This window comes from Suncus etruscus, chromosome 3 (genome assembly GCF_024139225.1).
Source record: "Suncus etruscus isolate mSunEtr1 chromosome 3, mSunEtr1.pri.cur, whole genome shotgun sequence".
NCBI lineage: Eukaryota > Metazoa > Chordata > Mammalia > Eulipotyphla > Soricidae > Suncus > Suncus etruscus.
The window spans coordinates 148,217,644-148,240,373 of NC_064850.1; the positions used below are offsets into that span (position 1 = coordinate 148,217,644).

General features: G+C 43.1%; 1 protein-coding gene across 1 annotated transcript in view; it reads left to right on the forward strand.

The window, feature by feature from the left end:
• The window catches only part of ROR2 (receptor tyrosine kinase like orphan receptor 2), a 104,790-nt gene that overhangs the window by 38,585 nt on the left and 43,475 nt on the right, over positions 1 to 22,730 (forward strand). The window contains exon 3 of the mRNA XM_049770912.1: positions 21,090 to 21,173. Within this exon, the coding sequence (XP_049626869.1) occupies positions 21,090 to 21,173 (84 nt within the window). The remainder of the gene's footprint in view (positions 1 to 21,089; positions 21,174 to 22,730) is intronic.

Sequence of the window (22,730 nt, forward strand, 5' to 3'; positions counted from 1 at the left end):
TTCGCCCATCACTTTGCCAGTTCTCTCAACTCTCTTAGGAGGTGGCATCCCTGTGTGGTCTTGGAACAGTTCATCATGCCCAGAGCAATGACTTGCAGCTTCCTTTGCAGCCCCAGTGGCCAGGAAACAGCAAACCTCACATTCTTTCCACCTCTACTTTCTTGGCTCCAGTTACTTGCTCTGGGCTGCCCTGGCTTCATGCTCCCCGGGCAGAAGGGAGGCCCTTTTGGCACAAGGGGAGGTGATCCTCCTTGCCTTATTCTCTTCAGGATCTGATGTTGAAGCTGGTGTTTCTTTGGAGACCCTTGTGTACAGAGAGAGTGATCTCTGGGCTGTGGACAGTGGCACTTTCTGCAGAGGGTTCTATCTGTCCACTGGCGGGACTTGGTGAGGGCATGATCGCCAAGTGTCTAGTGCCTAGTGTCTGGTCACTAACCCCGGTGAATGGACTCAGCAGATGAAGTTTCTCCACCCACCCCTTCAGTTCACTACCTCACTGAGTCTAATGATGACTGCTGGCCTTAACTATGGAGGGTATGGCCTGTCTGCCCAAAGTCCCACTTTGTTTCACACTTCAGACTCTTCTGTGATAAAGTCAGGATCTTATGTGAAAAGCTTTTGGGGGTCTAGGAGAGAGAACGGGACATGGGCACTTAACTTGCACATGCCCTGCTGATTCTATACCTTGCAACCCTCTGCCCTCAAGGTCTGATGGGTTTGATCCTCAGGGTTTCTGACATTGTGGGATTCAAGCAGTGCCCTATCCTCAAGCCTCAACAAATTGATCCCATTAGCTATGCAACACCAGCAGAGACCCCCAGCTCTTCCATAGCTACATCCAGGATACCCACAAATTCAGTAGTGTTTCAGTCCATCAGTCAAGTTCTTTAGTGGCTTGTGTGTGTTGTGAGAAGGCTGGTCCCAAGTGACCCTCTGACTACATGCTCCTAACCCTGGCTTCTTTTCAGAGAAGGGAAATTTGTCCACGTGGGCCCTGCCAATTTTCCAAACAGACAAGTCCTTTAGTGATTGAGTGTGTGGACTCACTGTGGCCAGCCATAGCAGGCAGGGAATGTCACATGTAGCTGAATGAGCATCTCTAGAAGTGATCTCTGAGTGCAAAACAGGAGTAAGTCCTGAGCATCACCTAGTGTGGCTCCCCCCAAAAAAGTTTGGAGGCCTGGAGAGATAGCACAGCGGCGTTTGCCTTGCAAGCAGCCGATCCAGGAGCAAAGGTGGTTGGTTCGAGTCCTGGTGTCCCATATGGTCCCCCGTGCCTGCCAGGAGCTATTTCTGAGCAGACAGCCAGGAGTAACCCCGGAGCACTGCCGGGTTGGCCCAAAAACCAAAAAAAAAAAAAAATAAATAAATAAAAGTTTGGAAAGAAATTGAAAGGGATACATGAGAAGAGACTGTAGGGATGATTTGGGTTCTCACAGTCCATTTTGTGCTCAGCTTCTAGAACACTGGAGACTCTATCTTTCCTGACTCATTTTTCCTTCTCTATCTTTTCCACCAGCCAGCTCAGATTCCTGTGTGCAGCAGGCAAGCTGTGTGAAGCGTCTGATGTCAGGTCACATTTACCTCTTGAGTTCAACGGTTTAGGATAGCTAAGGACAGAAACTCAGGGTGCTGAGTCATGGGACTTTGTCTTTCTCTGTGTGTGTGCATATGCTGTGCATATGCACATGTTTCCTAGACCTCCTGTGCGTGCATGCATGATGACTGAGAGAGAGATTTCCAAGAGCCATTTGGCAGTCAAGGCAAAAGTGCTTTCAACTATCCAGCTGAGTGAACACCTGCAGCCTTCAGAGACAAAAAAGGCAAGTCTGCACCGAGGTAATTACCCATGACGTGGTTCCTTGATTGATCAGTTTAGGGCTTCTGGCTGTGAAAATAAGAAAGCCTCAAAGGAAAGCCTAAAACAACCATGATTTATGAGTTTAAGAGTCTCAATTAGGTAAAATAGTGTATTGAAAATGTCTGTTTTTATAGTGGCATGAGAAATCAGTGGTGTCTGGTGATAAGATTGTCTCCTTAAACCTTTCAGTGAATTCTTTAAAAGAAGCTTAAAAAGAGACAAAAACCATGAACCGGTAGGAAAAATTACAGTTGGTAATCATATGTGGTTTTAGGATAGAAGCTTATGGCAGTGGACATTACTTTATTAGGGACAATAACAATGCTATCATATTGTAACTAAAATCCAAAAGTTTTGTTGACATTGCAAAATCTTTGAGGGTTTTTTTTTTGTGTGTGTTTGTTGAAGAAACCACACATCTTTCATTCAAGTCTACTGTATAAAAATGGAAGGTGGACACTCTGAAATGCAATATAAATGAAATGAAATTTAGCTCTCCAAGTTTAAAACTCCAGGAGAGAGATACAGGGGGAAACAAAATGCAGCTACTCCTCAGCTGTAACATTAAAACTAGAAAAATCTCATTAATCGCAGAATTCTATGGAGAAAATTAACATCACTCCACCTCCTTTTATTCTAGCTTCTAGCTAAAGTTTGTCAATTTTGTTGATCTTTTGAAAACACTCAATTGAGTTTCAGATATTAAATACACATAGTATTTTTCCCCACTGCCTCCACACATAGTATTTTTTTTTTTTTTTTTTTTTTTTGGTTTTTGGGCCACACCCTGTGACGCTCAGGGGTTACTCCTGGCTATGTGCTCAGAAGTTGCTCCTGGCTTCTTGGGGGACCATATGGGACGCCGGGGGGTCCTAGGCTAGCGCAGGCAAGGCAGGCACCTTACCTCCAGCGCCACCGCCCGGCCCCTCACACATAGTATTTTATGTCTTTCCAGTCTACCATTTTTCATTCTTTATTCTGCTAGTTATAACTTTAGTCTTTTTCTAACATCTTCAGATGTAAAATTAAATCATTGTTTTGAAATTTTCTTTTTTAATGCAGACACTGAACTTTCCTGTAAGCAATGATTTAGCTGTGTGCCACAAGTTTTGTGGCATGCTCTGTAATCTAAAATATTTTTTAAATTTCCTTGATGGTTTCTTCTGTGACTCATTTAGTTTCCATATATTTGTGAAATATATGAAATTTCCATATGTTGTTGATTTCTAAAGTCATTCCATATTTTTGAATACTCTTATAAGTTTAAATGTATGGAACTTTATTTTATGTCTTAGCCCACCATCCATACTAGGATTCTTCTGAGATGTTTGAGAAGATCATATATTCTACTTTTGTCATAGAAAGTTTATTTATTTATTTATTTATTTATTTACTTTTTTGGTTTTTGGTCACTCCTGGCTCTATGCTCAGAAATTGCTCCAGGCAGGCTCAGGGGACCATATGGGATGCCAGGATTCGAACCACTGACCTTCTGCATACAAGGCAAATGCCTTATCTCTGACCCCACAGAAAGTTTATTAATGTCAGTTATAGTTGGTTTGCTTAGACATTTGATTTTCTTGCTGCTCTTACTCTTTTTTATTTTTATTTTTATTTTTTTTGGTTTTTTTGTTTTTGGGCCACACCCGGCAGTGCTCAGGGGTTACTCCTGGCTGTCTGCTCAGAAATAGCTCCTGGCAGGCATGGGAGACCATATGGGACACCGGGATTTGAACCAACCATCTTTGGTCCTGGATCGGCTGCTTGTAAGGCAAACTCTGTGCTATCTCTCTGGGCCCGCTGCTCTTACTCTTATATCCATTTTGAAAATAGGATATTTAAGTCCCAGTCACTGTGAAATTACCTAGTTTCTTCTTCATTTCTGCATGATTATGTTGTTTTAATATATATTAAAGAGTCCTAGTGTTGGTAGGGGGATGGTGAGGCCTTTCTCAGCTAGGACCCTCTCCTGCAGTCCCTACGGTCTGGCATGTCTGAATGTTGTGGGGTGACAGAGGAGAAATTCACAAAGCAGTCAGATGAAGTTCCAGGAGTCAACCAGCTTTATTTCATGGTCCTAACTGCCATGTTCATTTCCTCATATGGCTTCTAAGCTAAGCCTTTTCTTAGCAGCTACTTCTTTTCTGGCTCTCTCTGCCTCTGTCTCCCTTTCAGCTGCTCTTCAGGCTTCGTTGCTGACTGAATCCCCTTTGCTGGCTCTCCTTGTTGATTCTTTCTGTTGGTTCTCCTTGTTGATTTTCTATGCTGGTTCTCCTTGCTCTCTCTAACTCTCCTTCTTATCCCCTCTCTTCCTCTAAGCAGACTCCTCTTCCCACCATTCCAGGTGTGGCCGTTTCTGATCTTTCAGGTGGGATAAATACGAAGTTGGGGGAGGGGATACCCACATCTGTGCTTTGCTGTTAAGTGTATGTTCATTTATTGGTTGACAGGCAGACATTCATCTTTATGTAATACCCTTTGTTGTGTGGAGCACATGCAGGCATTAAGTCCATGCTCAGGCACTGTGTGCCTTTACCTGCCTGGTCTGATCCTGGATGCTCTGGGTGCTTTGAAGTGTGCCCCAGTTCCTTCGAACTGCTGGGCCACATAGCATCAGGTCAATAGGCAGAGCATGCAGTTGTCATGCTTGCTGGGTCAGCTAATGCCTGGAGGTGCCCAAGTATCTCAGCATTGCTGGGCAGCCAGTCCCCTAAAATAAAATAATAAAATCAAACCTCTTGTTCGTTTGGAATAATTTCTGTTTTGTACTTTATTTTGTAGATACTTCAATCTACTTATGATTCCAGACGGCATGATGTGTTTTGGGGTTATTTTTGTTTGTTTTGGGGTCACACATGTAAGGGATTACTCCTGGCTCTGCACTCAGGGATCACTCCTAGCAGATCAATATGGGATGCCGGGGATTGAACCTGGGTCAGCCATGTGTAAGGCATGTGCCTTACTTGCTGTACTATCTCTCCAGCCCAACACAGTATGTTTTGCAACTTAACTTGTACTTCTGAATATGCAACTTTCTCTGGTCAATAATTCATTTTGCTAATTTCTGTTTTCAGGGTTTTTTTGTTTGTTTGTTTGTTTGTTTTTCTACCATACCTGGCGATGCTCAGGGGTTACTCCTGGCTATGCACTCAGAAATTGCTCATATGGGGCACCATATGGAATGCGGGGATCGAACCACGGTCCGTCTTAGGCTAGCAAGAGCAAGGCAGACACCTTATCGCTTGTGCCACTAGTGGCTCCAGCCCCTATTTTCAGTTTTTCTTTTAACCTTTCTACACAAGTCAATGAAAATTAGTTTTAATTACTTATAAGGTGGATTTACCTCTGTCATTTACATGTATGTTCTGTGCTATGTCTTTTGTTTGTTTTAGAACCACACCCAACAGTGTTTAGAGCTTACTCCTGGCTCTGTGCTCAGGGATCACTCCTAGTGGGTTTGTGTGTGGGGGGGTACCATGTGGGATTGTAGGGATTGAACATAGGTCAGTTTTAAACAAGTCAAGTGCTTTACCTGTTGTACTGTCTCTTAGCCCCCAATGCCTGTCTTTAGTAATTCCTTGGTCAGTGTTTTGTGTTACATAAATAGTTTCTAATGTTATTTAAAGTTTCCTTTATTCTCAGTCTACTCTGCTGACCCAAAGATTATTAGATCCAGAAATCTGTTATATTAAGACAAACAATAATAAGGTAAACAAAATGTTCACTATATGTAGTGAATATTTTGCTCTATTATTTTTTCTCCTCCTCCTTTTCCTCCTCCTCTTCCTCTTCTTCCTCCTCCCCCTCCCCCCCACATATGTTAATTCACAGACCATTCACAGAACATTTACTTAACATGATAGTTTATATTCACCAATACAGTTTTTTTCATCAATACAGTTTTATAATTAATTTTAGACAATAATCCTTTAAAGCAGGAAAGGAATGACAAAAGCAAACATGTCTATATGATCTATCTTTATCAACATTGTGTTTATGTACTTGTTTGTGACCCCCGATGGGGGACCCCCGACCCGCGGGGGTGTGAGAATGAGGATCACGAAGTAATTCGTGGGTCACGAGCAGGATCCGACCTGAAATGGAGGAAAGAGGCTGAGAAAGAAATGAGCTCAAGTCAAGCTGGCTGATCAAGAGCTGAGGTTTATTGGAAGGGGGCTAGTTTTTATAGATAAGCAAAATACGGAAGTAACAGTCAGTACTTTTTCATGGCGTCTATAGAAAAGTAGGGGGGTCGTACAGGACGGACTTTTCAGTTTTACAGCATACCCTTAGATCATACAGACATTCTTTCACAATGGTAGCTTAACAGGATGTGATCTATGTCTTATCTACTTAGGAGGTTTATTGGAGCATCTTCTGACTATTGCTAACTGAACTATGTGGCTGTTCTTTCCTTTAGGCCCATGGGGGAAATGCCACAGTACAGCCTGTCAGGTATGCAGGCCTTTGGTTTCTCAGGCATCAGAGACTCCATTTTGCTCTCTAAGTCTTATGGCTTCCAACACTTGTTGGGGCTGTCAGTTCCTCCTGTGAATCAGAAATCCATTACCATATCCTACATTTCATCTTCCAGGACTTTCTTTACTATTTCTGAGACAGTTGGCTGGTGAATTTTCTAGTTGTTTATCTGGAAGTGACCTAATTGCTCCTTCATTTTTTTCAGAAACATTAAAGCATAATGGGGTAACTGGTTGACACTGTTTCTAACAATGGTATTGATCTATTGTTTTTAATATGTCATTGCACTGCTTGGCTGTGTGAAGTAGTTCTAATCTTACTGAGGATTCCTTTCATGTAGTAAATTATTTTTCTTGTTGTCAAAATTCTGTCTTTGTTTTCCAGTCTGTTTATATGTCTGGTTTTCTTTTTTTGGGGGGGGGGTTCACACCCGGCAGTGCTCAGGGGTCACTCCTGGCTCTATGCTCACAAATTGCTCCTGGCAGGCTCGGGGACCATATGGAATGCCGGGATTCGAGCCATCATTCTTCTGCATGCAAGGCAAATGCCCCACCTTCATGCTATCTCTCCAGCCCTGATATGTCTGTTTTTTGACATTCTCAGTGCCCTTATTCTTAGATATATTACTTTGAGCTTTTGATTTTCTTAAGTGTATTAAAACAGTACTTTGATAAGCTTTTCAAATATTTTTCCCTGCTTCTCCTGATACTCTGGATCATGTCTCATTGGTCTCAGATTATTATTGTTGTTGTTATTAATTTTTTTTGTCTTTTTAGATTACACCATCTCTCTGACCCGTTACTGAAGTTTTCTTCTGCTAGCCCTAATTTGTTGCTGAAGCCATTGATAAATATTCATTATTTTAGTAGAAATCCTGAATTACTTTTTTAATTTCTGACTACTGATACTTTGCATGCTATAATAGTGTAATATCCTTTAATTCTTTAGGGAGACCTTTCTTAAGCTCACTAACCATATTTATAATAATCTTGTCACCCTTCAGGGATTTATTTGGTTAGGGTTTTCCCTTCCTGTGTGTATGTCATTGTTCTCCTTTCCCTTGCAGCTCTTTGTAATAAAGTCACCTTAAAATAACATTTTAAAACTCAAGGGTGGCAATTCCACAGTTTGTAGGTGCTGTGTGTGTGTGTGTGTGTGTGTGTGTGTGTGTGTGTGTGTGTTTTACTTTGTGATTTCTGATGCTTTTCTGGTTACTGTTTGCCTACTATTTCTGTAGGTTCTGTATTTTCTGAAATGTGTGGCTGCTAAGTTAGTGTGTCTGTTTTAGAAGTTCTTTTAAATGTATTTTTAAGACCACTTTGATACTCAAAAAACTTTAAGCAGATAAAAAAGCCTTACTATTTCATATGTATAACTTCATGAGTTGAGAGTTAAGTGTTCATTGTGAAATTATCAGCAGAATTCACAATGCACACATACCTCTCACCTCTAAACCCATGACACATCACCTCCACACCTAAGGCACATATATTCATCATCTCTCATCTACCACACAAACATATCCATCAATTCCACATTCATTTTATATGTCCATCACCTCCAAGCCCATCACATATGCATGACAATGACCATCATCTCCACATCTTTGACACACATTCTCAGCACTTAATATCCATCACACATATACATCTATCACCTCTTATTCATGGCACATGCATGTCCATCACCTCCACATCTATCACACACATGTCCATCACCTTTACATCTCTGACACATACATGCTCATCATCTCCACAAGTTTCTTTTCATCCTTTCTAGGATAGTTGTTTGTATGACTAGTAAGACCACTTAGTCAAAGACTTTTGTGTTCTTTTATTTTGGAGAGGAGCATCATAAGCAATTCTTAGGGTTCCCAGAGCTCTTCCTCACTAAACTTTAGCTTTGAGTGCCCACAAGGCTGGGCAGTTTCATGCTTAGGCCCAGTAGCTGGGTGCTGGTTTGGTCCTAGGGTGTTGTGTCATGAAGCAGTACTCAGGGGAACCATACAATGGCAGGAATCAAACTTGGGTATGACCTCCATATGTAAGGCATGTGCTCCAGTCCTTCAAGCCATCTCCTCTGGTTTTCTTTCTGTTTTTAAGGCCTCATTTGGAGGCCAGTGTTAGCCGCTGTGCTGTGGTTGGGTAGACAATCACTAGTCAGATTTTCTTAGCTTCCATGCTGCCTTTCTGGCACCTTTTGCAAAGGCCTTTTTGGAATTCAGAGCCTCATACCTTTTTCTTGTCTGGTCTTTCTCAGTCTGTGCAGTTTTTTCTAGTATACACTCTTTGATCCTGGAAGCAGGTAGGTGCTCCTATAGTTCCCTGTGATCCTTTAGCCCTCTAGATTTCCTTTTAAATTCCAGCCTGGGTTTATATTCACTGCAATCACAGGAGCAGCATTAGGCAGCTAAGGTGTGGCAGCAGCTTATAGTTTTGGTGATACCCCAGGGCAGTCCCACCTCCCACCTTCCCATGGCTCCACCTCCAGCCAGCGCTGAGTCAAATCTGAGATTCCCAGGATGCTGCAAGCCCAAACAAAACACAGACTGTGTGAGGGCATATTTAATAGGACTACAAGAGTCAGAATGGTGAATTGTCTGCAGTACTGCTGGGGGAGGGGCACAGCCTCGAAGCAGCACAGACCTGCTGCCCACTGACATAACCTGTCCCCCAGGATAGGAAAGTGTTTGCTTGTATCTGTGCCTCTGGTTAGCTTACATGAGATGGTAAATGGCCTGCTTATTTCTGTGGCTCTGTTAGTCCTTCTCATTCTGAAATGGTTGATATTGGTGGTTTTGCCCATATCTGGGGATTTTTAGAGGGAAAGAAATTCATCATTTTGTAAGTTGGTACCTGGCACTTGGCTTCCTGAGTTGACATAGCAGAAGCAGAATCCATCCATTGCTACCTTCAGTGGAGGGGTGTGTCACACCAAGTTTTGTTATAGTTTCAGGTTGGGTATTCCTGCTTGGTGAGAGTTTTGCTGGGCAGCCACAGAAGCTGCTGAACATCCTGTGTCTCTGGCCTGTGGGCTGCATGTTGTTCTCTCTTGGCTGGACAGGTCCTTCGGGTGCAGAGTTGTGATGTGCTTGGATGAGGAAGGAGCAAGAAAGTATTGGCTGGTGCAGGCTCACCACACTCTGGGAAAACAGTGAGGTCACACTCAGGATTCTTCTATAGCACAGAAGTAGCTTTCCAGCACTCTCAGTGTCGTCTAGACCTGGGTGTGGGATACCTTGTGCACCCTGGGATTCAGAGTTCCTGGCATGCCTATTTTCTTAAAGCCTGCCCCCATGCAGATCAGAGATGTCATGTACTTGGGAGTGAAGTCTGACTTGGAGACTGAGAAGTGTGATGTGGAGCTGGCATGGCAGGGCCCTATGGGAATGAGGGCTGGGCTTCAGTGGAATATGGGTGTCCTTTTCAGGGGCCTATAGGGTGTTTCAGGATCCTAGAGGAAGATTATCCAGTTTAGAAGGTGACCCAGACTGGACAGTGAGTCTGCTTGGGGTGGGATAGGGAGTCTGCAACTGGCTGGGGTTCCAGTGCTTGAAGAAAACAGACCCACATCACACTCTGTCCCTGTGTTGAACCTTTCCATAAATAGGTAATGTCTTTTTCCCTGGTGCTGTGGGGCCTGGGACTACAAGTTGTCTCAGCCTGCAGATGGTTCCTTCTCAGGTGTGTCGAGTCCCCCCCCCCCCCCCCCCCCCCACCTCCCCAAAACTCTGCTGCGAAGGACTTCTACCACAGGACCCATCATTTCATGGAAGAATCTAATATGATTGTTCTGGAGCTGGAGCGATAGTACAGTGGATAGGGTGTTTTCCTTGTATGCATCCAACCCCAGTTTGATCTCTGGCAACCCATATGATCCCCTGAGCATCACACGAGTGATTCCTGAGTGCAGAACCAGGAGTAACCCCTGAGTGCTGCCAGGTATTTCCCCCCCTCCTCCAAAAACAAACAACCCACCCCCCCCTCCAAACATAATTCTTTTTCTTTGCTTGTGATTATTTTGCATTAGGGGCCACACCCAGCCAGTGCTCAGGGCTTACTCTGGCTCTGCTCAGGTCTTGGAGGACTCTTTAGGGTCTGTGACGGAATTGGGGTTAACTGCATAAAACGTAAGTGCTTTAACCTCTGTGTAATCTCTCTGGTGTGTTTGTGTGTGTGTGTGTGTGTGTGTGTGTGTGTGTGTAACTGCATAAATTGTAAGTGCTTTAACCAATGTATAATCTCTCTGGGGTGTGTATGTTTAAAGAAATCAACTCTCAGAATTCAAGGTGAAATGGATCCTTTCCCCCAGTGTGATACTTGAGTTCAGATCTTTGTGAACAGGTGGGACAGAGGCAGTTAGCTCAGACTTTACCCAGTATTCCTTGCTCTCTGCCTATTTTGCTATAAACCCTGGCTTTTTGTATGTATGTGCTTGTGGCTGGGTGTCTCCATTCAACCCTGTGTGCTTGGCTTCGTGTGGGTTAGTTGGCCTGTCACGAGCTTCTAGGGCTTGGCAGGATAGGAGAGAGATGTCGGATGAAAGATCCCAATTCAACCTCCTGAGCGGTCTCTCCCCATCAGTTTCAACAGTGGGGCCTATGTTGGGGGCCCAGGGTGTCTGTGGTAGGAGGGAAAAATTCGTCATGAAGAGGCTGCATTGGAAGGATCCTGTTCCCCAGGCACATTCCAGCATTTCAGGCAGGAATCTCAGCCAGGGACCTGTCCTGCTTGTCACATTTCACTTTGGGTCTCCTTAAGAAAGTGAGGGAGACCCACAGAACAAAGCTGAGTGCACTCAAAGTAAAGAAAATGAAAGTACAAAGTGAACAGACTGTTAAGACTCCTATCCAAAGGGCCCCTGGCAGCTCCCCTGAACTCTGTGGTTCTCTAGCTGACAATTAAGATGTGGGGTGATATGTTTTAATAAGCGTGCTCCCAGGAACATCCTAGACTCTCTGTTTTGTGACATACTTTCCCTGGCCCACGTCCCAGGCACATCTACCCGCTTTAAAGATCTCAGCTCTTTGCTGTCCCCATTTTCCACATCTCCCCTAACGTGCATTTCCAGCATAAGGTTTTGGGTTTGTTTTGATGTGCCGCTGAGCCAAGGGGTTGTTTTGAAAGCTCTGACTCAGATTTCTGCTTGGATAGCCAGGCTTCTTTGTAAAAACTCTTGTTGTTTTTCCAGAAGCTTCTGCCCCCCCCCCCCCCATACACACAGCCTCTGCTCTTCCCATGCTCTTTCTCATATTTTGGACGTTCTTTTCCTAAGCATGACCAGATCTAAGAAGGCCGAGTTTGGGTGATGCATATATTAATTTTTGCTAATTGAAAGGAGATGGGATGGTTTTGAAGTTGTCCAGGTTGACCTCAAACTACCTCTAATTAAATCATAAGTTAACTTATGCAGATCAGCAGGTAGAAAGAAAGAATAAACCAGAAGCAAAATAATGCCACAGACACTGTCCAGGTGTAGAAATCCAAGGCCTCACCCAGAAAAGGGTGGGCCCTTTAGAAAAAAGAATCTATGGGATTGTGGAGACTTATCAACTGTGTAAGGACACTGTTATGAGAACATCAACAATGCAAGACTGCTGTGACAACACCCAGTTTAACTTTTATGTATGCAAAACTCCAGAAAACTCATTCGGACAATTGTATAAAAACTTCTGCTGAAAGCCATTCAATCTGGGTTCTCCACTAAACCTGAGTTTCACTTACTTGTTTCTGTTTCTTGACTTGACTATTTCTACTCTGGAGACCTTGTTCTCTCTTGAACACGTTCCCCCTTTTATCTCCTCTCACATATTTTTCTAAGCAAGTTTCATCACTAAAAATAAATAACGCCATGAATTCAAAGTCTCAAGGTGTGGATTGAACTTTTATTAGTGAATCCTTGTTTAATAATGTCCCCAGGGTTAATGTGACAGCTAATATTTTAATTCTGGAGAGAGTCCAGAAATCAGGACAGACCCTTTCACTGCTTAGATGGCATATGCTTCACTGAACTTTCTGATTCTCTTAGAGTGAATGTGGATCTTCCTGCACTGTTTGGTCTTGAGAACAAATGAAAGAATCACATACAAAACTCGCCAGGTTAAAAGTTAAACTTTATTGTGCGATTAAAGTAGGTGAGCCTGGGGGCCAGAGAGATAGCATGGAGTTAAGGTGTTTGCCTTGCATGCAGCTGGACGGTGGTTCGAATCCCGGCTTCCCATATGGTCCCCCGAGCCTGCCAGGAGCGATTTCTGAGTGTAGAGCCAGGAGTAATTCCTGAGCACTGCCGGGACCCAAAAAACCCAAAAATCTCCGCCCCCCCCCAAAAAAAAAAAGTAGGTGAGCCTGGTCCCTACCCAGAAACAGGCCTCTCCTTTCCCATGTAGGATATCACTCATTCTGTTTGAAATGCCCTGTGCAGTGTATGATTTCCAAAATCTGTGGCTGGGCCTCTCTTGAACTGTATCCCAATGGTTCCCTGACATTTTAGCTTTCCTAGTCTCTGGCCATGGTCATGTGCTGTGGAGAGATCCTTAGGCTCTGTGCCTGTCCCTGGACCTCTTCCATCAGTACCTCAGCAATTCCTATTGTCCAACTTTTCTATTAGGAAAAGTAAATGCTGTGGCCACAGTGTTCATGGGTGAGACTCCTATACTCAGCACCATGCCCCTATCTGGGCATCAAGCCCTGCGTTAATTGGAACTTGCTAGCTATCTGAGCCCTGACTGAATTGGAACTTTCTGGGTCTGAGATTTGACTGGCATAAGCGTGCAAGTCCTACCCAATCTGGGCATAGTGAAGAGTGCAGAGACCATGAGTCTGGCTGGGGGCTTCTTTTGATCTGTTCTTATCTTTCACTCCCAGCTGTCCCTTATCTATTTTGATTGGAGGCCTTTTCAAAGGGTAAGATTTAAAAAATGATTTTTTATTTTTAAATCACAGTAATACACAGTTACAAGGTTGATCATAATTGAGTTTCAGTTGTACAATGAATGTTCAAGCATTTTCCCCTTCGCCAGTGTCAAGTTTTCTTTATCAATGTCCCCAGTATCCCTCCTGGCCTCCCACCCTTCCCAGCCTGCCTCAATGGCACTTTTCTTTTTCATTTTTTTAGGTACTATGGTTTGCAATATTGTTACTGAGAAACTATGGTGCATATTACTTTACCTTCTTTCAGCACCCAGTTCATGTCGTGAGTGATCATTTCTGTCCTAACCATACTCCCCCTCACCCCCACACTGTTTGCTACTAGGGACTAGTCCTCCTGGTAGGATTCATTTTAATGTCCACCATTCTCCAAAGTTACTTACTGTGCTGAGAACCCATCACCTGTGGTTGAATCATCAAACTGTGTACATTATAGCCAGTGAATTCGTGTCCACTTTGTATGTATGCTTAGTTAGTATCCATGCCCTGCTTTGATGTCTATCCAGTGACTGAGTCATTAGACTATAGGTGTTTAGAGAGACTTTTATTTTTTTTATTTATTTTTTTGGGGGGTCACACCCACTGTCACTCAGGGTTTATTCCTGGCTATGCGCTCAGAAATTGCTTCTGGCTCAGGGACCATATGGGAAACAGGGGATCGAACCATGGTCAGTCCTAGGTCAGCCATGTGAAGGCAAATACCCTACTGCTGCACCACCATTCCGGCCCCTAGAAAGACTTCATTACTTTTAAACTGTGGGGTAGAGCTTAAACAATGGGATGTAATATGTGATTTTTTCCCCAGTAAACTTCTTAATTTAGTTTAGAAATATCTAGGATTTATACATGAGTTGTGATGATACTTGAGAATTCTAAAATGCCTCACTATTTCCCTTAGTGTCAACACCATAGGTTTGTATGGGACACTTGTCACTGGATGGATCAATATCAGTTCTTAACTAAAACCTGCACTCTTTAGACTTTACCATATATATATATTTTTTTTTTTCCTATTCCAGCCGCCCAAGTTACATTACATTTAGCGTCTGTTTGGTGCTTCAGGGTATAATACTGACACAAATCAAACAATATTATTGTAACCAGCCACACTTAAATTATGTTTCCTTTAATAGGTTCTCTTTTTTTTTTTTATTCCTTTTCTTTTTTTTTTTTATTGTGGCCAAAGTGAATTACAAATCTTACACAGTGATATTTAAGGTACACAGTGACAATAAATGAGGGCCTTTCCACCACCAGTGTTGTCCTCCCTTCATCCCTGTTCCCAAGCATATATCCCTTATCTCCCTCCTTTATCCCTCAGAATGCTAGTGTAACTAAGAGCATAACACTAATGCAAACCTTTTTTTTTTTTTTTTGCAGTTCCAGATATTTTTACTAGTGGTTTCTTGAAGGTTTAGAGTCAAAGGAGCACTGCAAAAACAATGTCAGAGTGGCAATTATCGTTTGCATGGGCCCACCAAAGTATGGGGGTCCTGGAAAGGAAAAACGTTGGCCTAAGTACAAGGAGACCCTACCCCTGAAGTTTCCTGACATAAGACCATTTTTATTGAGTATTCAAGCCTATTCCACTGATCTGAGGGCCTGTCCTTATTCCAATACCATGCTGTTTTGATAACTATTGCTTTGTAGTACAGTTTAAAGTTGGGGAAAGTAATTCCTCCCATATTCTTTTTCCCAATGATTGCTTTAGCTTTAGGGTGTTTATTGTTCCAAATGAATTTCAAAAATGCCTGATCCACTTCTTTGAAGAATGTCATGGGTATCTTTAGAGGAATATCATTAAATCAGAAAATGTTCCCCAGACATACAATCACCTAATTTTTGATAAAGGAGCAGGAAACCCTAAATGGAGTAGGGAAAGCCTCTTCAACAAGTGGTGTTGGCACAATTGGATAGCCGCTTGCAAAAAATTGAACTTAGACCCCCAGCTAACATCATGTATGAAGGTAAAATCCAAATGGATTAAAGACCTCGATATCAGCCCCAAAACCATAAGATATATAGAACAGCACATAGGCAAGACACTCCAGGACATTACAGGCATCTTCAAGGAGGAAACTGCACTCTCCAAGCAAGTGAAAGCAGAGATTAACAGATGGGAATATATTAAGCTGAGAAGCTTCTGCACCTCAAAGGAAATAGTGCCCAGGATACAAGAGCCACCCACTGAGTGGAAGAAACTATTCACCCAATACCCATCAGATAAGGGGCTAATCTCCAAAATATACAAAGCACTGACAAAACTTTACAAGAAAAAAACATCTAATCCCATCAAAAAATGGGGAGAAGAAATGAACAGACACTTTGACAAAGAAGAAATACAAATGGCCAAAAGACACATGAAAAAGTGCTCCACATCACTAATCATCAGGGAGATGCAAATCAAAACAACAATGAGATACCACCTCACACCACAGAGAATGGCACACATCACAAAGAATGAGAATAAACAGTGTTGGCGGGGATGTGGAGAGAAAGGAACTCTTATTCACTGCTGGTGGGAATGCCGTCTAGTTCAATCTTTATGGAAAGCAATATGGAGATTCCTCCAAAAACTGGAAATCGAGCTACCATATGATCCAGCTATACCACTCCTAGGAATATACCCTAGGAACACAAAAATACAATACAAAAACCCCTTCCTTACACCTATATTCATTGCAGCACTATTTACCATAGCAAGACTCTGGAAACAACCAAGATGCCCTTCAACAGACGAATGGCTAAAGAAACTGTGGTACATATACACAATGGAATATTATGCAGCTGTCAGGAGAGATGAAGTCATGAAATTTTCCTATACATGGATGTACACGGAATCTATTATGCTGAATGAAATAAGTCAGAGAGAGAAAACCACAGAATGGTCTCACTCATCTATGGGTTTTAAGAAAAATGAAAGACATTCTTGCAATAATAATTTTCAGACACAAAAGAGAAAAGAGCTGGAAGTTCCAGCTCACCACAGGAAGCTCACCACAAAGAGTGATGAGTTTAGTTAGAGAAATAACTACATTTTGAACTTTCCTAATAATGAGAATGTACGAAATGGAGAGCCTGTTTAGAGTACAGGCGGGGGTCTGGTGGGGAGGAGGGAGACTTGGGACATTGGTGATGGGAATGTTGCACTGGTGATGGGTGGTGTTCTTTACATGACTGAAACCCAAACACAATCATGTATGTAATCAAGGTGTTTAAATAAAATAAATAAATAAATAAAAAGACCATTTTTAGGCTCCAGGCAAACTAGCTTGTCCAATCCAGGTCATTGTCTGTAGTGCCCACACAGTTATATTTTTCACAGTTTCTGTTGTTGGTATCATGTTTCTGTATTGAAGATCCTGGAATCTGTATATCCTTACATTGAAGTCAGGATGGTGCAGAGTGGCATCTAATTTCAACTCACAATTAAAGGGCAATGCAGAAAGCCCTGTCCAGTATGCAGGTCATCGTTGTTGTTGTTTAAATCTTCTCAGTGTTAAGGGAAGACTCTTTTGAGTAAATCGATGTCAGAGCAACAGTAGGGTCTTCCCTGGTAGAGAATTGCTTCCAGGTGATGTCATAGAGAACTTTGGATGTTTCATAGATGGCTTCCCTGATTCAGGGGTGACTGGAAAATGCCCAAACCTCTGAGGCCTGTGCCAGGTCATCATGTCAATGTTCAGGGTGTAAGGTTCCATTGCACCACAGGATTTGTGTGTTCCTATCTCTATTAGATAAGAGCTTATTTGTATGTATAGTATTTTCCATTTTAATGTGCCCATGCAAACAAGGAATAATGCCACCTGGCATTATCAGAGCATAAGGGGGCCGAAAGAAAGAACAAGTCCAACAATCCCCCCCCCCCCCCCGTGACCTTGTTCAAACATAAGCATTAAACTGAGGGACTCTTTCACCAAAATTCCTTATTGAACAGTTCACAAAGAGAAAAAAAGATAAAAAGAGAAAAAAAGATAAAAAGTGGGGAAAATAAATTTAACTTAAGACAGTGGACACAATTGTCACCGTTTAAGAAAATTTGTGTGTTCCTATCTCTATCAGATAAGAACGTGTTTGTATATAATTTCCCATTTTAATGTGCCTATGCAAAGGAAAAACAGTATTACATGGTGAGATTGGTGCTTATGGGAATGCTAGAACAAGTTCAACAATCCAGTTGACTTGGCTCTTATATAAACATTAAATGGAGAGACACTTCTACTGGAGAGTCCAGTTCGGGTGGGGGTACCATATATTTTCAAAATAAAAATGAGAGAATGGACTCTCAGGCTGGGAAGAGGCCAGTACTCTTTACCTACTTATTAATCTCAGTGGCCTCTGAGCCTCTTCCTTCTTTCATTGTGTAACTGTGGTTGCTACCATACTAGGTTTCTGATTAGTTCCCATAAACGGTGACAATTGAGTCCACTGTCTTAAGTTAGATGGTTTATTGTCCCCACTTTTTATCTTTTCTCCTCTTTGTGAACTGTTCAATAAGGTATTTTGGTGAAAGAGTCCCTCTCCATCTTTCCTTCCCTTTGTTATTTGTTAAATAAGGAATTTTGTAGAAGTGTCCCTCCATTTAATAGATTCTCTTTTTATAGGTTTGTTTTGTGTGTGTGTGTGTGTGTGGGGGGGGGTCACAGCGGCAGTGCTCAGGAATTACTCCTGGCTCTATACTCAGAAATCACTCCTGGTAGGCTTGGGGGACCACATGGGATGCCAGGATTCGAACCACCGTCATTCTGCATGCAAGGAAAACACTCTACCTCCATGCTATCTCTCCAAACCCAGGTTCTCTCTTTTTAGATATTAAAAAAAAGATATGACTCTAGTCAGTCACTACCTAGTTGATATTTGCTTCCATGTTGCTTTATCTTCCTTCTGAGTGTTCACCAAGTCTGTGAATACCATTGAGGGTGTTGGATACTCAACTGTCCCCATAAAGCATTAATCACACACCTGACAGTGTTTGCCTACACTGTGGAGCAGAGTATTTCCTTTCTTTACATCTCCTGCTTTTGTCCATTAGTAAAAAGAACCCCTTGTCAGCAGGGGGCTGGACAAAACTGGACTCAGTCCCGGTGAGGCCCAGATGGCTGTGTAGGAGACATTACAGACTCATACCACCAGAGACCAGCCTCATCTCTGACTATTGATGGTCACAGAGGAGATTGGGTACAGAGGGGCCAGAGGTAGTTTGGCTAGTACTGGTTCATACAGAACAGTCAAGTGTGGGAGAAAGCTTGGCTGAGGCCTGTGCCCATGTTTATGCCTACTCTGCTCACTCTGGTAGATTCCTGGCCTAACTCCACATGTCTCTCTCTGGGCACCATCTGTGTGGGAATGTGGATCTGTTTGGAGGTTTTCAGATCTGCTGTCCCAGGATTGAGATTTCAGCAATTGTGTCTTTCCATGCTTTAGTCCCTGAGTCTTGCCTTGGTCTCCACTGTTTCTTTGGGTTATGTTGTTGAATGTCTTAGGATCAGAAGGAACCTCACTGGAGTTGAGGGACACAAGAGAACATTCTCATTCCTTTTTGTGGTATCACATTGTTTTAGGACACACACTCACTTTCTTTATTGAGGACAACTATTAAGTGCAGTAGCTTTATGTATTTAAAGAATGACACACTTAAATTTGAAAATGGAAGTAGTGTCTTTATTTCTCAGTTAAAGCAGTGCTCTGCAACAACCAGACACAGTCATGGATTGACACACAGGACAGGGGCTGGCCATGAGTATGGAAAGGCCCTTATTACACATTTGTCCATATGGACATGTAGAGGAAGTACATACAGCCTGGACATGAGAATTCTACTTCCTCCAACCTGGAGGGTTCCTCCAGACCTGGGGATCTTGGAATATCAGCTGAATGGGCTTCTTGAAACTCACTTCCTTTTCTCAGTACATAAATAGCCATGTTTTTGCCCAAATCCCCAACTAAAATTTTCCTAGGGGATTGAAAGAAACCCAAACTCAACTTCTAACAATTGTACCAAAGATTATACAGCCGGTTCCTTTTCTCAGTACATAAATAGCCATGTTTTTGCCCAAATCCCCAACTAAAATTTTCCTAGGGGATTGAAAGAAACCCAAACTCAACTTCTAACAATTGTACCAAAGATTATACAGCCGGTTCCCAGAAAAATCTCAGCATTGTTAGCATCAACAGACTTTGCTTGTCCTTGTGGAGAGGCTACTTCCTTCCGAGTGAGCAGGCACATTCAGATCAGCCCCGACTCTTTTGCCAGGAGCGTGCCAGTGTCTGCACCCCAGCTCTGATACCTGTGAGAAGAACTGGCAAACTCACACAGTGGAAATGGATGATCGGTGCTTATTTTTCTTTAGGGTGTGTGTTTATTTGACTGTTTCACACCATTTGTCAATTGCTCAACAGTTAATAATTTTCCTGCCCCTTTCAGATGTATGTATATATTGCAAGTGTGTTTGATTTCCTGTGGTCCCCTACATTTAAACAGTGCTGAGTGATGCTATGTGGAACATGCCAGTGTTAGAATTTCAACCCAAATTGAAGTCTGAGTCTTGAACAAAAACAGCCCACTCATGCCTCCTGCTTTGGCTCTGCTCTGTTCTGCAGCAGTCTGGGACTTGTCTCTGTCTTAGTACTGGGACTGTGAACTCTTCCAAGAACTGTTTGATTCTGGGATAGTTTACATCCAAGGGAAAGGTTAGATACAGGCAACTATGATCTGGCTGCATTGGATTCTCCAGCTAAGGGCAGTGGTTCTGTGTTCCAAGGGAGTGTTTCTGTTATCGTAGGGCACCTGTCGATGCCTTTACTTTCTTAGCTGCATCAGTGTTTCTGTTGTCTCTATTGCTCTCCTTGATCAACTTTGATGCCATACACCAGAGATCCCAACCACCTCATGGCTTCTAAACTCCCACCAGTGCTCAGTCCAAAGTCCTATCTGGAAATTGGTGGACAAAAACCAAAGGAAAGGAATGAAGGGTCTGTGCCAAGGGTATGAGGTAGTCTGTGCAGCCCCCCTTCCCTGTAGTTCAGAGCCAAGCTCCATCTATGGTGCTGTGTTCACCCCGTGGGTCTCCCCGTGGGTTCTGAGGTAGGGTGAAATAGTCTGCTTTTTACTCCATTCAGAATTACCTGGGCAACACAGGCAAACAGAAGTGTGTGTGTGTGTGTGTGTGTGTGTGTGTGTGTTTTGGTTTTTGGTCACACCTAGCAGTGTGCTCAGGGGTTACTCCTGGCTCTATGCTCAAAAATTGCTCCTGGCAGACTCAAGGACCATATGGGATGCCGGGACTCGAACCAACAACCTTCTGCATACCTCCATGATATCTCTCCAGCCTCAGAAGTGTTGTTTTTTGCCAGATTTTTCATGTCTCCTGCTTATTTAGTTTTGATTTGGGGGCCACACCCAGCAGTGCTCAGGGCTTACTCTTGGCTCTACATTCAGGAATCACACCTGGTGAGCTAGAGAGATCCTATGGAGTCCTTGGATAGAACCAGGGTTGGCTGTGTGCCAGGCAAGTGCCTTCCTCCCTGTATTGTCTCTCGGCCACTGTCTTGCACTTCCAAATGGAATCCAAGGCTTCTTTATGCATCATTTGCTTTATCTGTCTGCCTTGCTACAATTTACTGCTCTTGGATTAAATAAGGAATGACTGTTGCTCTAGGCTGAGTGAAGTTGATGCTACATCCCAGAAGACCCCCCCCCACCCAAGTCATCCAGGTTTTCTATAACTAATGTAGAATTTTACTGCAATAGTTTTGTTTGAATGGGAAGCAAATTGCATGCAGTGCATGCCTCACATCTCACCTGTGCCATTCTCTTCTCCCAGGTGACGTGGAGGTTCCTGACCCAAATGACTCTTTGGGACAACCGGAGGGACAGGACAACGATAGCCCCCTTCCAACTCTGAAAGGTGAGCTGAGCAGAGCTCTGTAGAGAGTCGGGGTGGTGGACCCGATGGAGAAGCTCAGAATGGTTTTGTTGTTGTCATAAAAATCTGGGTCCTTTGGCATTAATGTCTGAGGTTCAGTTGCCCACACTGCCCAGCCACCATTGCTGTCACTGGTGTCCCCGTAGGACATGGAGGCTTGTTTATGGCAGGCAGCAGATAAGCTGTAGAGCAAGAAGGGGTTCTGAGCAGATCCTTGAGGTAATCTCCTGACTTGGTGCCTTTGCCCTCTGAGGACTAACACCCTAGCTTCTGGGCTTCTTTCTCAGAGTTGGGGTGTCCCAATGGGCAGTTGGTCCTGCTCTGAAAGCACTGGAGTATGGATTCTTTTGAAGCTTCCTGCCCGTGGGCTTCACTAAGGGGCTTCCTCAAGGAAGTGGCTTTCTGAAGGCTGCTGTGATGGGCAGTGCAGAACATGAACCTCTTGTGGTCCCCCTGAATTCCCTCGCTAGACTAGGCAGGTGTGGGGACTCTTCCTGTCGGAGAGGCTGACCTGTTCCCTCTGGATGCTGTGGAAGAGATGAACCTTGGACTCTGGGGCTGGCATGGGAAATGGGGCTCATCTTTCTCCAGAGATCACTTGGGATGTGGATTCTGGGAGGCTGGAATGCCAGAGAGCATCATAGCAACCACTATGGCCCTAGCTTTGGAAACTGAGTTTAGCAGATGCAGTTGTAGGATCCGCTGTCCATTTAGGTGGAAGATGCATTTGCTAATTGAGATGCAGAAATGACCACAGACTGGATACTTTTGACCTGTAACTCCTTCCAGCCCTGAGTTCCCAATGTGCCAATAAGTGCCTTGCTGGGACTCTGCACTCAGCTTGTGGTCTTTGAGCAACTTTTCAGCAGATCATTTTTAGTATCCTTTGCTTAGGTGAGATTCTGTTGCTACCTGATTTTTTTTTTAAAGTTTATTTTATTAAAACCACTGTGATCTACAAAGTCCTATATAGTTGAATTTTAGATATCCAGGCAATCAGGGTCATGCCCACCATCACTGTGGAGCTCCCTCCACCAATGATTCTACAGTACATCCTATGTCACTACTCTTTGCCCTCTGGTCTGCCAGTATAACAAGTTTAGATTGTTAAAGTGTAGGCCTTTGATTCTCTTGTTGTTTACTTTGGCTTGGATATTTAGTTTGGTCCTTTTTTTCTCCACCAATGCACCTAAGACCACTTGGCCTCTGGCCCCTATCCTTTCTTTATTCCTTCTTAAATTTATAGAAAAATGCAGAAATATGAGGTAAAACAAAGTAATCCATGTGCCCAAAGTTCTGTGAAAAAGATGGGATAAAGATAAAGATAAAAAAGAAGGAAAAAATAAAAGAAGAAGAAGAAATGGTGTGTGGTGGGCAGTGGTTTTTTGTTTTTTGTTTTGCCTTTTTTTTTTTTTGCATAGGTGCAGCAAAAGTTGGGGAAAATAGAATGGAAAACTTTTTGGTCTAAAAACAGGGAGACCCTACCCATGAAGCATCCTGCCATACAACCAACTATAGGCTCTGAGAATACTAAGTTGT